Source organism: Corvus brachyrhynchos, unplaced genomic scaffold, assembly GCF_000691975.1.
Source record: "Corvus brachyrhynchos isolate BGI_N302 unplaced genomic scaffold, ASM69197v1 scaffold122, whole genome shotgun sequence".
In the NCBI taxonomy this organism is placed as follows: domain Eukaryota; kingdom Metazoa; phylum Chordata; class Aves; order Passeriformes; family Corvidae; genus Corvus; species Corvus brachyrhynchos.
This window is the reverse complement of record NW_008236778.1, coordinates 1,121,018-1,136,179: the sequence shown is the minus strand read 5'-3', so window position 1 is coordinate 1,136,179 and position 15,162 is coordinate 1,121,018. Positions and strand designations below refer to the sequence as shown.

The 15,162-nt window shown below is 47.2% G+C and overlaps 1 protein-coding gene across 11 annotated transcripts in view; it reads right to left on the bottom strand.

Annotated features, from left to right (window-relative positions):
- Positions 1-15,127, bottom strand: part of UBAP2L (ubiquitin associated protein 2 like) — a 26,372-nt gene extending 11,245 nt beyond the window's left edge. For 2 of the 11 annotated variants that reach the window (XM_017727937.1, XM_017727939.1), the window contains exons 1-12: positions 14,653-15,127; positions 14,007-14,084; positions 12,729-12,863; positions 10,165-10,333; positions 9,746-9,841; positions 8,993-9,038; positions 8,601-8,713; positions 6,973-7,047; positions 3,586-3,638; positions 2,041-2,126; positions 1,426-1,597; positions 369-570 (exon numbers count right to left, since the gene is read on the bottom strand). In XM_017727937.1, coding sequence (XP_017583426.1) covers positions 369-570; positions 1,426-1,597; positions 2,041-2,126; positions 3,586-3,638; positions 6,973-7,047; positions 8,601-8,713; positions 8,993-9,038; positions 9,746-9,841; positions 10,165-10,333; positions 12,729-12,863; positions 14,007-14,084; positions 14,653-14,742 — 1,315 coding nt within the window. In that variant the 5' untranslated portion in view covers positions 14,743-15,127. The remainder of the gene's footprint in view (positions 1-368; positions 571-1,425; positions 1,598-2,040; positions 2,127-3,585; positions 3,639-6,972; positions 7,048-8,600; positions 8,714-8,992; positions 9,039-9,745; positions 9,842-10,164; positions 10,334-12,728; positions 12,864-14,006; positions 14,085-14,652) is intronic. The other 9 variants (XM_017727942.1, XM_008628747.2, XM_017727938.1 and 6 more) reach the window with 8 other exon arrangements.
- Positions 15,128-15,162: the final 35 nt, after the last annotated feature.

Here is a 15,162-nt window from a genome sequence, read left to right as displayed (position 1 = left end):
TTCAGCAGGGAGAGGAGAGTAACAAGAGTTTGTATATGGGAGCTATTCTCCAGAGGTGCCCTTTCAGACCTTTTTCTGGCACAGCTTTACACCAGGAATTAGTTCTGCACACTCTGAGAGGCTCAGGAACACCAGATCCCTGGCCCTGAAACTGTCTGGAATGACAGATTCAACTGTTTCAAGTATAAAAGGAACAAGGAGAGACTCACACGCACTATTACATTTTAGTCTCATCCACGGCTCTTTTAATTTTTTCAGCTCAGCTAAATTGGTTTGCTGAACCCCTCCCACCGCTGCCCACAGCGTGCCCTGCAGTTCTGGGAGAACACATTCCCTCCCCTCTGGGGAGCCGCGCTGCTTTTCCTTACCGTACTGCACCAGAGACGAGGTCTGTGTGGTGGATCCCATGTCCCAGGAAGCAGCAGTGGTGCTCCCAGCAGGCTGGGTGTGCTGAGCTGCCAGCTGAGCCAGTGCCTGGGCTGTCTTGAACTGCTCCAGGAACTGTGACCCTGTAGTACTGCTGCCTTTGGCCTCCCCGACATCTCCAAACCCCTTCCCCAACATGCTCACCTGCAATTTCAGCAAGGAGAAAAAGTCAGCATGTCCCATGGCTTGGGCTCAGAGGACAGGTGCATCCCTTACATAAGGCCAAACACACTGTACCCTGCTGCTTCTCACTGGGTGCCTCAGCTTAACACTCTTGAGCTCCGAACACACACCCGCTGCTGGCAGGAAGGGCTCATGTTTCTTTCCCAGCCTCCACCGTGTGTGAGCACAGGTATGCTCATCTCTTGCCCAACCCATGCCATGGTACAGTGCCACAGAGGATTACAAGGGAAATTAACAGACAGGATCTTTAAAAAATGTACTAAATTATTCTCATGCATTCAATTACACTAGAATAGAAACACCAGGAGATCTTGCCTTTATAGTTAATATGAAAATCTTTCCTCAACTATCTCACCATTAAGTAAACAATTTTTATTTCTTTCTGCTAAAGTTACACAAAGCAGCATCTGCCCAGGTCTATGCCCATCCCTGACTCTGACTCAATGTCTCCTTCCTTCTCCTGTCAGTGGATGCCAGCATTCCATACCATACCAGTTCCCAACCAGCTCTGTTTCTCAAATTGTTGGAACTGCAAGCCCTGGACCAAAAGAGCTTTTCCTTTCCTTTAAGCAGGAAAGAAGTGTGTTTTGCAAATCTGACAAGGGCAGCAGGGGAGGAATTATCCCAATTATTTCAAATTGAACAATGAACTTCAGGCCACTGCTTTTAAAGCAGACTAGCAAATTATTTGGCTCTACCAGCCCCAAGCAGGGAGCAAGTGTCAGGACTTTACTTCCTGTATTACCCAAACAGACAGAACAACAGGGGATAAGCAACCTCAGCCAAACACCACTGGCAGAACCAGCATCTCCTTACCATGCTGTGGTGAGAGAAGGAGTTTCCAGAAGCAGGCTGGGTTAGAGCACTCTGCTTAGAATTGCTGAACACCAGGGGCTGTGCCAGGGAAGGAGTCTGGGATGACTCCAGGTTTGTTGACTCATTCTCCATGGAAGAGGGTGTCTTTCCTAGCAGGACTGCGAGATCAATTCTGGGTAGACAAAGACCCACTGAGGTTACCAGAAGCTCCCACTTCCACTAGAACAGTATTCCCCCTCCAGCCTCACAGCTTTTACTTTACAAATTGAAGGAATCTGCAGAACATTAACTCACAACTGCCAGCAGCAACCTCAAAGACAGACTGACCAAGCAAGACTCTGCATGGCCTTTGATTTTAAACCATGTTCTACATTAATTTAACACAGCAAAATGCCCCCAAACCTGAAGAACCAGCAATAGAGCCTAGGAAAATCTAATCCAGGATTAAGATCCAAAAACCCCTAAGTCAACCCTTCCACTTAAATCCACCCCATCTCATCTCATTTAGAGCTGCTGCATTTTAGCTAGCTAGTAAGGTTTAGTTGAAGATGGCAAATTGCTCCAAGACTCATGAGCTACTTTTCCCAGGTAAACAGCATGACCATTGGCTCTCACCTTTGTCCAGCAGTGATTGTCACATTCTCAGCAGGCAGAGGCACTGAAGACACATTGGAGGCTGTGAAAATCTTCGTCTCTGACAGCTGAAAGATAAAAAAGGAAAAAAGAATCCAAAAGTGAGAACAGCACCTCATAACAGTGCCTATGACACAAAGCACATGAACATTTGAGACAAAGAGCCACAGAAAAACTCAAGAAATTCAAGTGCTTAGACTGAAACTTCTCTAGCATTTGGCTCCCATCAGAATCAGCTTCTATTTCATTTGTTTCTTCTCAGGCAAGCGCACAAATCACCTGCCAGTGAAAAAAAACCCTCTCAAATCCTTCTACAAATTTCCCATAGTCCACAAATCCCCTAAGACTGCTGGGACTTTGGGCTGTTGCTCTGAGTCAATGGCATGCAGCACAGACCTGCAAAAGCCCCTGCACAGGTAGGTGCAAGCACTGGTAGCAAAGCCAAGGAGAAACTTTGGACCCATAGCTAAGCTTCCAGTGATCTGGGCTCACTTGGATGATCTGACCAACAGATCTACTTCAGCTGTGGAAGGGAAAATAACATTGCTCAAATATTGGTGGAGGGTTAGTGACGACCTGTGATTTAGCCTGGAACATATCTGAACATGAACAGCTTCTATTCCAGACTGAGGAGCTGCCACAAACTGAACTGCCAGAGTTTAAAAAGTAAATCCAGAACTCCTGGGAGCACCTCACACACACTGAAGGGAAGAAATGCTCTCAGAGGCTCCCTTTTAGCAGAGACCTGACTGAACAAAGAAAAGCTGCTCATATCTCCAAACACAGCAGTAGTGCTTCCCTCAGGTGGTGCCTGGAAAGCAAATGCTTCCCGTGCTTCCCCATTCTGTGGGCTGAGCCAAAATGAGCACACAAAACTAACAATCTTACTAAAAAAGCCCAACCCTGCTCCCATCTGCAGGAACAGAAGTCCTTCCTTGATTTGGAGAGACTGAAGCCCATTTCAGAAGGAACTCATAGATAGGCATTAACAGGAGGTGCTAACAGTGCCCATTCTCCCCTGAAGGAGACATCAGGTAGAGAAGGTGGTGAGACACACCAAAGAGCATGTCAGAAGGTAAAGTCAAGAGCTTCTTTTCCATCCAAATCACAAAGACCAGCAGAGGCACATGATGTGCATGAAACCATGAAATTGCTGCTGGTGTGATCAAAGGCAAACCTTCCCCAACTGCCATTCCACCAGAGGAGTGGAGCAAGAGTCCTGTGTGGAGTCAGGCCAATTTTTGGAAGAATTCCATCTTGCAGTTACAGGAAATGAGAGGATCAGCCTCAATAGCCCAGGAGATCTATTCTTGTCTTGGGCTCCTATGACAAGCTCTATTACACATATCCTGTAGAAGCTGCGACAATTACTTATTCATCATAGCTCCCAGAGCTGGGAGCCTGGCTGGGGTTCTGTCCACAGTTTGGGGAGAATGGGCTTTGAGCTGCCCTGGCAGCTCTGTGTGTACAGACAGGACAGCAGATGCTGGCAGATGCACAGAGGAGATGGGTTTGGAAAATACCTACATCTTCATTCCAGTCCTCCGTGCCCCATTCTTCTGTCGCTGCCCTCCATGCACCTACAAGGACAACAACAGGTACAGAAGTTATGCATGCATAAAAGCTCTACCTCCAACAGCTGGGGGAGCACTGGGGAGCTTTGCAGGCAGCCAGGAGGACTTCTATTTGCCAATCAGACAAGTTAAAGCAGTCAACCTCAACCCAGGCTTTATGGTCACAGTACCGTGATGGGATTGCCTCTGCCTTGCTGGCGCAGGCTGGGCTGAAAAAGAGGGACCACTGGGGGTTGGCAGATAGGGCAACGCACACCCTCCCAACACCCAAAAGGGGAGCTGGGCTTCGCAAGGAAGTCCCAGCATCGTCCCCAGCCTCCTTGTGCCACTTTCCTGACTTCCCCTCGTACTGCAGTAGCTGTAGGTTTGTGCACCCGCAAGCACTCAGTGTTACCCCAGCAGCTCGGACAGAGCACCTCCCTCATGGGCCTCCTGCCAGCTCTGGCACAGGATCTCACCACCCAGGTAAACCTCAAGTTTCTATAAAACTTAAGGATAACTGAGCCATTCCCATGACTCATCTTTCCCCTGACAAAAAAAGTCTTGAAACCTCAGCCCACCAGAACCTCCTGTGCAAAGGCAAATGCGATTCAGAAAAGAAAATTTAAGGGACTAAGCAGTTCCTGCATTTTCTGTGACCAGCTTCAGAGATATGCTCAAAGTGTGCAGCTTGAAGTACCAAGGAAAAAATTGGGAAAAACCTCAGCTGCAATCCAACACAGCGCAATTTAAGCGAGCAAAATTTACCAGAAAGTAAGAGTTTTGCCTGGCTGCATTTTCAACTTGTTCCAGCTCTCATTTCCATCACAGTTTAACCTCTGTATTTTGAATATTATGTGCTAGTTTCAGACTCCATTTAACAACTAAAATTCGGTTTGGGAAGAGAGCAGGAGCTTTCACATCCCCAAAAATCTCAGAGCATAAAGTCAGCCCCATTTTGTGCAGCTTGTTTTCAGTCCACACAAACCAGATCAACGAAATTTGAGAGTGCCTACAGGGTTAATCCTAAAGACACTTACTGGATGGAACAAGTTGGTATCAGCTCTTTTACAGCATAAAACACAGCACGTGGGGAAGGAGAACATTCTGAGTTCTTCTGCAGGACACAGATCTCCCCATGTAGACTTTAAGTGTGTATTTAAACAACCACTTGTCTAGAACTGGGGGATTTAGTGCATGAAATAACTAACAGTGAATTATTCTTTTTTCATTACTTTTTTGTTTTGTTTGACTAGTTGGGCTAATTCAAGAAGTCTCCCAGGATTTACTTTTTTCTATATTCAAGTTTGAAATACAGATATTAATACAATATCACTTGCCAGAACACCAGGAGTCTTAAGGCACACTACCCCTTCCTCCACAGCCAGAACCATCAACATGTTCAATGCAAAACACATCTGCAGTTTAGAAACCTAAATTTCCCCAATCCTTAGATTTTTGGTGCCCTCACAGCAGTAGTGGGAAGGCTGCTTTCCAGATTTCCATGGATCAGGAGGATCATTCTAGCCCAAGCCTTACCCAAGAGGTAAAGTAGGAGCTGAATGTACCTGCAGCTGGCCCAGAGAGCAGGAAGACAGGAGAGCTGCCCCAAGAAGAGTTTGTGCATGCAGGAACACAGCATAGGACTCTTAAGTCTTGTTTGTTTGGGGAAAATAAGAAGAAAAGCAAAGCAGCACTAAAAGCAGAAGGAAACCCTGCAGATTAAGAGCAGCCATTGACAGGGCTTTCCCAGCAAGTCTACTCCTCAAATACTGGACACTGACTCAGCACAGCTCGAGCTCCCTACACACAAAGGGGCAGATGGAGAATCAAAGACCTGCAATGTATAACCAGGTATTCACCAGGAACTCTCCAGAAAGCTCCCAACTAGCACAGCATGGGAAGTTTTTTTAAAGAAAGCAACTGCATCACTCTCCATCAAGCTCTTTTGAAGGGGAGAGCTGCAACACAAGCAATACCCTGAGCCTTCTAACACCATTTCAGAAGGATGGTCTTCTGAACAGGAAGCCTTCCTCTCTGCTTTCAGAAAGCCCTTCAAAGAGCTGCTGGTCTTTAAGCTCCTCAAAGCAAAGAAAAAAAAAAAAAAAGAGGAGAAAATAAAATTAAGCCAACAACATGTGCAAATATGAATGTGGTTAAGGAAAAAAAAAATCCCCTTGTGTCTCCAAGTTTTTCACATCCCTCCCCAAATATGCTCTTTCTTAGTTTTAAGCTGGGAGATAAGAGACTCAGCTTGCTCCTCCCACAGCCCCAGCCTCTCAAGGACTGGATCCAGGCTTGGCACCCTGCACTGGGAAGGCAACAGACCCAAAGGCCACCACTCTGCACCTCGAAGGAATGTTAATCCAAACAAAGCCAAAGGGCAGCAAAACCACAATGGCAGTGCTGGGGCAGATGGCCTTGTGCTGCCTGGGGAAGTTAAAGATTGACAACCCTGAGGTGAGAACCAGGAAATGCTCCAACACAGCAGAAGCACTCCACATGTCTGCCTGCCTTTGGGTCCTTGCAAGAGACACTCTCGGCCTCAACACTTCTCCTCCTTCAAGAGTCAAGTGGCAAGTTCTTCTAGAAGGTCCCTTAGCCTCAACTTCAAGATCTCAGGTTAGATGGAGGAGACAGCTAAAACACGATGTTGGCCTTATTATGGACACCAATGGAATTCTATAGAGATAAGGCAAACTGATATCTCACGGGCATCTCTTGGCCTCCTAAGGTATAATGGTGTAAGAGCAGGAAACCAAGTGGCCAGGCACGGAGCAGCTTTGCCATCAAGCATCCCTGTCATCTCAAAATCCAACATCATCTCCAACTGCAGGGAGGCAAAGAGGAGCAGCCAGGCAGTCTGAGCAAGCCAGAGCAGCCATTAGGCACTGCTCACCCAGCAGCAGCCATAAGTGGAGGCAAAGCACAGAGAGAGTTCAGCCAGACCAACTGCCCTTGCAGCTGTGTTGTGACCCTAAGCAGGGACAGCAGGGAGACCAGGGGAATGGCACAGGGACAACAGCAAGTCACAGCTTTCAGGATGTGAGACAAAAGGAATATGACTGAGCTGCCTCACACTTCCTGCCCTCGGGTGGGATACTCTGTGCAGCGGACACAGAGCTGCTCTGGCATTGAGAAGCAATGGCTGAAGTTAAAATTTGCATAATCCACAGGAATTGGTGTTAGCCTCTCCCAATTTACATTCAAGGTGTCAGCGTTAGTAAAAGCACAGCCAGAACAAACGTCAAATATTAATTAAAATGAACAAATTAAGAGAGAGAAGAATGACATATCCACAGATATTTCAGATTGTTTTAAAAAAGCTATAAAGTAAAGGTATCCGGGGCAGTTAGTGCACCTGGATGTATCGTACCAGGAGCAGTGTCAAATTTTCGGGGATAATTTGACCCCTCACCCCCAATGAAATCAAGTCCTGAAACAAAAAAAAAAAAAAAAAAAGAAAAAGAAAGACAACCGGTGAAATTTTGACTTAAAGAAGTGAAGGTGAGTTTCATTGCCCCCATGTACACCAGTCACATTGTACCTGTGGATATTATTAATTTAAAGAGATGCCTGTGGCTACTAAAATGGAAACAAAACAACTACACACAACACAGGTGACCAGTTGAATTGCATAATAAACTTTACAGCTGTATTGTAGTACTAGAACAAATTTGAGCTGTTCATTAGAAAAATCTTCAGTTCCCCCTAACCACACTCTAGCCCACTTTATTCCACCAAACACCAACACAGGAAAAAGAAAACCATCCATGCACAAACCTGCTCCCACTAGACAGTTAAACTTCCAGCACACAGAGCTTGTCCATTCTCATCCCTTTTTCTGAGGAGGCAAGCACACCCACTGCCCCTAACACATTCCCACACTACTCCCTCTGGTATTTAAAACCCCTTCTCAGCTGCCAAGGTGATCACTCTGTCTGCTGGTGTTTCACAAGAACACCCTCCTTCCACAACAGCTGTTTTCAGAAGGGAAAAAACCAAACAAAACCCAAAACCCAAACAAAATCCATGAAAACACAAACGAACCATCCCCACCCCTCTCCCTGACACTAACAGTATGAAGTAAAAGGTACCCCAGTTTATGGGACTTTAATTCTCTCTTTCCAAACCTATCAGTTTTCCAGCAAAACCAAGAAGTATGGAAGTGGCCTAAAGCATCATTAACACAGGTGTGGATGCTTCTAACACCCAAGATGTGTTATTTACTTCAACATTCAGTAATTGTGGAAAAATAGTTTGACTTTGCAGTGGTGCAAGATTGCTCCATAAAAAAGACAACAAAACCACCAATGAGTCCCTCCCAATAGGCCACTTACAGTCAAGGACTGTGACTGTCCCATTAGCACACTGCAAAATCTGAGTTCACCTGTGGCTCAATATTGTGCGTACGTGAAACAAAACCCAGAGCAACAATTTTCCAATGTGGGAGAATGTGCAGGGGAAGCTGGGTGTTCAGAACCACCCACGTTTGGTTCAAACAGGGAAGGAAGAAGAATTGCTTTCAGCTCGTTTCTGTAAGCAAGTCCTATCCCACCATGGTTTGAGCAAGATGACCATGAAAGAAAGAATGCTCCCAGTATCAAAATCAAGAGCAATACATCTGACTCCAAGAAATATGCTCTGGAGGATGCACCCAACACTGGGAGATCTGGGATCTGCTTATCACACTACAGTTTACAAAAAACACTTTTCCAAACAGTAGCATGGTTTCCACAGGAAAACAAATAGAGGTGAGTGTTCCTGTGCCTCTCTTGGGCAACAGCACCCACAAGCTCAACCTGGAGCAGTCATCCAGCTCCCATTTCCAATGTGCAAAGTGTCAGAGTCACCGAAATCCATCTCTGAACCAACAACCCGTTCCTCCATCCCTGAGCCTAAGACCTGCCTAGAATGTCCTCATTGCAACTGGATGGATGCAAAATCCACTCAACACAAACCAGCGCACACACACATGAAGACACTTACTTGTGCCATCATCTGGCTCAAAGCTCCCAGTGTTGTTCCACGTGTTGTTGTTGCTATTCCCGTAGTTCTCATCCGTGCTGGCCGGCTCGGCATAGTCAGCTGGGTTGAAAGTTCTGTAAGAAATACAAGGATGGAAAAGTTCACTCGGTCAAAGCATTTTGAAAGGAATTGATTTTATTCAGACCATAACACATCTCACAAGGCAGCTCTCTCAGCAGAGAGATGCTTCAGCTACACCAGCCATCCCAAATTTAAGTTACTATGATGCAGTTTGGGCCTTATTAACAACAACAAAAAAAAAGGAAAATGGGAACAGAAATGACTGACACAAACAGTGCTATCCATGCACAGACTTTTATATTTTTGCTGTGGTTTGGGTCAGTGAAGCTTACCCCATGCCTTGGGCAGAAAATCTTCCCCCTCGCCGTCCAGAGCCACCTGTAAATACACACACACACACTGCTAGTCCCTTGGCTCTACATCACTGGGAAAGAAACACTTCAACAAGACACAGAGTTCTGATGCCCAAAATATGAAAGTGGAGAGGATCTTCCTGGGTTGATGGGATTGCCATGAACATCTTTCCATGTATGGGAGGGACCTCAGCTGGCTGGCAGCACAATTAGCAATGCATCATTCCAGGCTCAGGTGAGCTTTCCAGCTGGCTGTAAGCACTGGACCCCAGGTTCTGATTTCTGCAGTATGTGACCTTGGCTACAATTCCTAAGCAGCAGATTTTGGGGTAAGATTAATTTCTGCCCCAAGTATTTAAAGCCCAAGCCAGTGGTGGTGCTCAGGTACATGTGCAAGAATGATGAGGATGCAGGTTCTGTTACTAATAGCCATTGGCCCACCTGCTAAAATAGTCAACCTTGAGTTTTTTAACTTCCCACCTCTGTAATAAAGCACAATTTTTTTTCTAACTCTGCAAATGGGATGCAAGAACTGGGTGCTGTTTCTAGCATCTTTAGGATAGGAATGCAACATGTAGGCACTAAAAGTAAGCCTGAGAACAGAAACATCAAGTGCATACTTTCAGTTTGGCAATTCCTCCCATAAAAGAGGCTTTGGAACCTCATGGGAGATAGATACACTGATGTCATTCCTCTCCTCCCACCCCCTTGGACCTCACATCCCGTGTGTACCTCGGCCTCGGCCACGTCCCCGCCTCCCTCTTTCCGTGCCTCTTCCAGAAGATCCTCCACTCTTACCACCATCTAGCCCATTTTCCTGGCCCCGAACTGAAAGACAGAACAATGCAAAGACAATTTCAAGACTCATCCTGCTTTAGGGGGGATACTCAAACCAGACCTCAAACCCCAAAATGCAGTGGCTGTGTGGGGGACCACATCACCACATGCTCCCTGAACTTTTGATTTAAGCTGATGGTTAAGTGAGGGCATCACCCAAAGAATCATCTCAGACAGGGGAGCATTACACAGATCCACACACACACGGTTTTCCTCACAGATGTGTCTGCCTGAAAAGCTTTACTGACAGCTGTTATGCAGCACAGAGTGCTTTGGGCTGAGAGTTTGGGGTTTAATAAAGGGCAGGTCCATACACTCTCTTCCACGGGTGGCACCTCGCCCTCGCCTCGGCAGCCCACCACGTCGTCTGCTGAAATCCCGCTCCCGATCCCGGTTTTCTTTGCTTTCTTCACTGGGTTCTGTCTGTCCACTCTCCTTCTGTCCTGAGACACCCTTCTTCTTCCCAACCATTTCCCAGGAATGCTGAAGGTTTGCAGAGGGGAAAGAAATTAATCACAGTTTGATCAATGAAAGCTGCAAGTACACAAAGACTTAAACATGCTACAGAGAATGTAATGGGGGTCTCTGCAAAAATGGTTTCCAGACCAATTTTTTTTTTTAAGGAGTCTATTGGCCTACACACAGCACATCATCTTCCTTCAAGCCACGCTTTCCTACAGTTGACTGGCATGCAGTTTGAGGTAACAGGAGATGAGTTATTCTACTTCTGCAAAGATCTACTAAAATTCTTCAATAGAGAGGGCATGATACTTCTGGAGTTCAAAGCATGGATAAATTTACCTTGCTTAGGGGAAAAAAAGCCTGCCGTTTCACACAGGTCACCAGGAGCTCTCAGAATAACCCAGGTAAATGTTTCACAGTGATATGCAGTCAACATTTGGGGTAAGTTTTCCATAGATGCAAAGTGATTAACAAAACCCCTCCCCTAAACATCAGCTCAGATGGAGAGAAACATCATAGAATTTATCCAACAGGCAAGTTCAACTGCAAAACATTAAGTATGCCTCCAGCTCACTGCCGTGGGCCTGCACCCATGTATTTTCTGACAGTTGCAGTGGTTTCATACCCTTAAACTGATGCTGCACACTGTTGGAACTATTAAAAACAGTCTTAAGTCATTGACAATCACCTGAAAACACAACTGGCAGACAAATCAACAGCTGGGTTTGAATGGCAGCATGTAGGGACAGTGACAAAAACCTCAACAACATAGTGGCACAAACTGCCATCAAACCCAAGGCTTCCAAAGTCTTTCTCCATAGGTATCTGGCTCAGAAATAAACTTTAAAATTACAGTATTCCAAGTAAACATTTTTTTAACCAAATCTAATCCAATGCTAAGATCATACCTGCTCCTTTACTGTTTGAAATACAGTACATTATCACTAACTAGCTCAGCAGGTAAGCTGCTTTCAGCATCAGAGCACCCAAGCAATTAACAGCTCTGTTTCTTATAAGAAAATCCCCTTTCTGGGATTGCTGCACAAACTGGATCCAGGCCAGAAGCAGCTCCAAGGTGCTTGACCAATGGCAGTGCAAGGGCTGCCTGTACTCAGTGACTGCAAGGCCACCGGGCTGGAGCAGTGGCAGCCCAGCACTTCCTCCGCCAGCTCCCTTGCCTGCTTCTCCATGGCCCTACCCTACAGGACCTCGTGCTGCTGATCCAATAAAGGAGGTGCTGCTACACTGTCCTGGATGCTACTCTCATGAGCAATGTGTTTCTCCAGGCAATTAAATTGCTGTGATACCAGGGGTTTGTCCTCTGAGTAGAAGACACTGATCACAAGACATGTGGAAGAGAATATAGTTGTGGCTGAGCTGTGCCTCAGCAATGCACATCCCTATCATTCTCTTTTCTAAAAGGATTTTCCAAAAGCTATTTTATTCAGTTGTCAACGGAAGGGGCTTTCTAAAGACAAGGAGGAGCACACATGTGTGTTGTACACAACTTGGCTGAAGCCAAACCAAGCAGAGAACCAGACACTGGGGAGCAGCTGCAATACACAAAACATAGTCTGAGATGTCCAGCTCATCCACATACCCCCAGGGCTTATCACAGGCAAAAAAATGAGCTAAAGCATAATATTCTAAAATGATATTTAGACCCTCAACTCAGAGTTGAGTTGGCTCCAACCAAACCAGGCTGCCAGGAGGATAAGTGAGATCAGCAGCGGTTTGGAAGGATCTGACATTTGTAGGCTTTTTCTTGGGCTGTAACAGAACTTGCATCTCTGCTGTCTGTCACAAAAGGAATGACGCCCTGCATGCAGGCAGAAGGTTCCTCCTAAACAAGCACTCTCATTCTTTGGCTGACCTCAGCTTGCCTGAGACAAGCACCTGCATGAGAAACAGCAGCCAAGCCCAACTCCACAACAACAAACAGCAAAAAGGCCCTCGAAACCGTGGCATAGGCAGCAGCACAGAAGCCAGTCGGTGCAGCACTGAGAAGTGAATCTTTAGGGCCAGAGACACAAAACCACGTTACTCTGACAGAAAGGAACCACAGCTGACACACACCTGCCTTTCAGTGCAGGTCACTCAGCCCTCATGGGGAAAGGTAAGTTCCTTCACACTCAATGGTGTGAAAGCACATACAGATGCCACTGTACTATTGTTGAACTGCTTGAATTCAAAAGTAATAGAAAGGAAATTACTTAGGGCATTTTCTCTTCTATTCCTTCAAGCCTAGGGCCATTCTCACAGCCTGTGCAAGCCCACAGAGAGCAGCGTTCAGCAGCCAGGTGACAGTCACACTGTGCATGCTCCTGTGGAACTAGTCAGTCATAGTGGCTCTCCTTATCTTGACATACTGGATGCCTCACCTCCAAATATGCAGTTACACTCAACTAGGCCTCACCAGATTTACAGGACCTAATCCTACCGTGTCCGGATTGCCCTCCAGCAGCACATTGATGGCTCTGTTGACATCTCCGTTGCAGTCATGCAGAGCAATCACACACTCGTCCTGGTTCTTGCCTGTGATGTCGATCAGCTGTAGAGAAGACAACACCATGGTCAGCATGTTCCAAGCCAAGATGGCACCAAAATTTCTGTGGATATCTCAGGAGGCAAGCAAGTTGAATCCCAAACCAGAAACCCTTCAACAAAAAATTGAAGGGCTAGGGAATCTCCCCAGCCTTCTCAGCTTAATTACGTTCTTCAACAAGAAGTGACTGAGGGTGTGAATTTTTGAGTTACCGTTGTTTCACCATGACCCAACCTACAAACTCCTTTTCTCAGATAACACTGTTACCTGTAGAAACAAACTAAAAGTTCAGCAAGACAGAAGTTGCTGCACCTGCATCAAGGCAACACCAAACACAAACACAAGCTGGGGGAGAATGGATGGAGAGCAGCCCTGAGGAGGACTTGGGCGTGTGAGTTAACATGACCTGGCCATGTGCACTGGGAGCCCAGAAAGCCAATGCTGTCCTAGGCTCCTCCCCAGCAGCGTGGGCAGCATGTGAAGGGGGGATTCCACCCCTCTGCTCTGAAGAGAGCCCCCTGCAGAGCTGCCTCCAACTCTGGGGCCCCAGCACAGGAAGGACGTGGAGCTGCTGAAGCGAGTCCAGAGGAGGCCATGGAGATGATCCAGGGGCTGCAGCCCCTCTGCTCTGGAGACAGGCTGGGAGAGCTGGGGGTGTTGAGCCTGGAGAAGTAAAGGCTCCAGGGTGACCTTAGAGCCCCTTCCAGGGCCTAAAGGGGCTCCAGGAGAGCTGGAGAGGGACTCTGGACAAGGGCCTGGAGTGCCAGGACAAGGGGGAATGGCTTCACACTGCCAGAGGGCAGGGTTAGATGGGATATCAGGAAGGAATTTTTCCCTGTGATAGTGGCGAGGCCCTGTCACAGGGTGCCCAGAGCAGCTGTGACTGCCCCATCCCTGGAAGTGTTCAAGGCCAGATTGGACAAAGCTTAGAACAACTTGGGATAGTGGAAGATATCACCATAGCACAGGGGTGGAACTGGATATAACATCCCTGCTGACCCAAACCATGCTATGATACAACTTTATGAAGCCAGTCCAAGGAAATTCAGGTGAGCAGCCACATGTCCCTCCCATGCCCCCAGCATTCACAGGACTCCCAATATTGATCTCGCCTTCCTGTCAGAGTTCACCTTAATTTTCCACACTCACTTGTTTCACCTTCTCCTCAAAGTCAGCATCATTGTGGTCCGAAATCATCTGTGCAAGTCGAATCTGTTCTGCAGTAGCCTAAAGAAATCAGAGAGAGAAAGAGCGCATAGTCAGAGTGGCAATTTTCCAAACCATCCTCCAAAGGCCATTCTGCTACCCCAAGTTCTCTGGAAACTCTGGAAAGGAATCAGTATAGCAAAGAGAAGGTACAAACAAGGGTCAGAGAAGGAAAACTTCAGGGAAAATGAGATGAAAAAGGAGAAAGAAGAGGAGTCTGGAAGAAAGGGATATACTGTTGAATGGCCTCATGGCACCAGATGAGCAGCAGCCACCCAAACCGTATCTGTTTTGGAGCAGATCTTACCACCACCAGACCACCAAGACCCACTGCAGGTGGCTTCTTGCATTCATTAAAGTGTGTGAGGAATGGACAAATGGAAGTAAAACCAAATCTCAGCAGCAGCTCCCACTTGGAGGCACAGACATGGAAACCCCAGCGTCAGCAGCTGCCCAATTAACCTGGCTCTGGCAGCAGCACCTTGTGACACGTGGGGAGTTCGCCAGGCCCCACTGTTAGCACCGGACCCCGCAGGAGTGCCAGGTCTCCACCTACAAGGTACCTGCTTCCCATGGCCACTGCCCTTACCTGCGGCCGCTGCTTGTGCTGCGTCTGGCTCTGTGTCTGTGTCTGCTCCCAGCTCCCCCGGGCTCGGCTAGTGCCCACCGATGTCATCATTTACAGTATATACAAATAACAGTATTTACAAGGTTGAACTCTGTGGTGGGTCAGGGGAGAAGAGAGAACGGACTGTTAGATACCAAAAACAAAAGGCAGCACTGAGACTGAACAATCACATGGGTAACAGAGCCAAAATGACTGCTGCAGGCCCCAACCCTCCCCACCACCTCCCTAAAACCACAGCAAGCCAGGCAGCCAGCACCATGTGCTCCCAACACAAAACAGCCACTTGTACTTCCTGAGGTTTCACACCAGATACCATGGCAGAGTGTTCCAAATGGTGCATCACCTGCATCCACGTGGGAGCAATCAGGTCCCAGGAGCAGAAGTAGAATCATACTCACAGACTGGTTTGGGTTGGAAGGGACCTTAAAGCTCATCCAGTTCCACCCCCCCCCCCCCCCCCCCCCCCGCCGC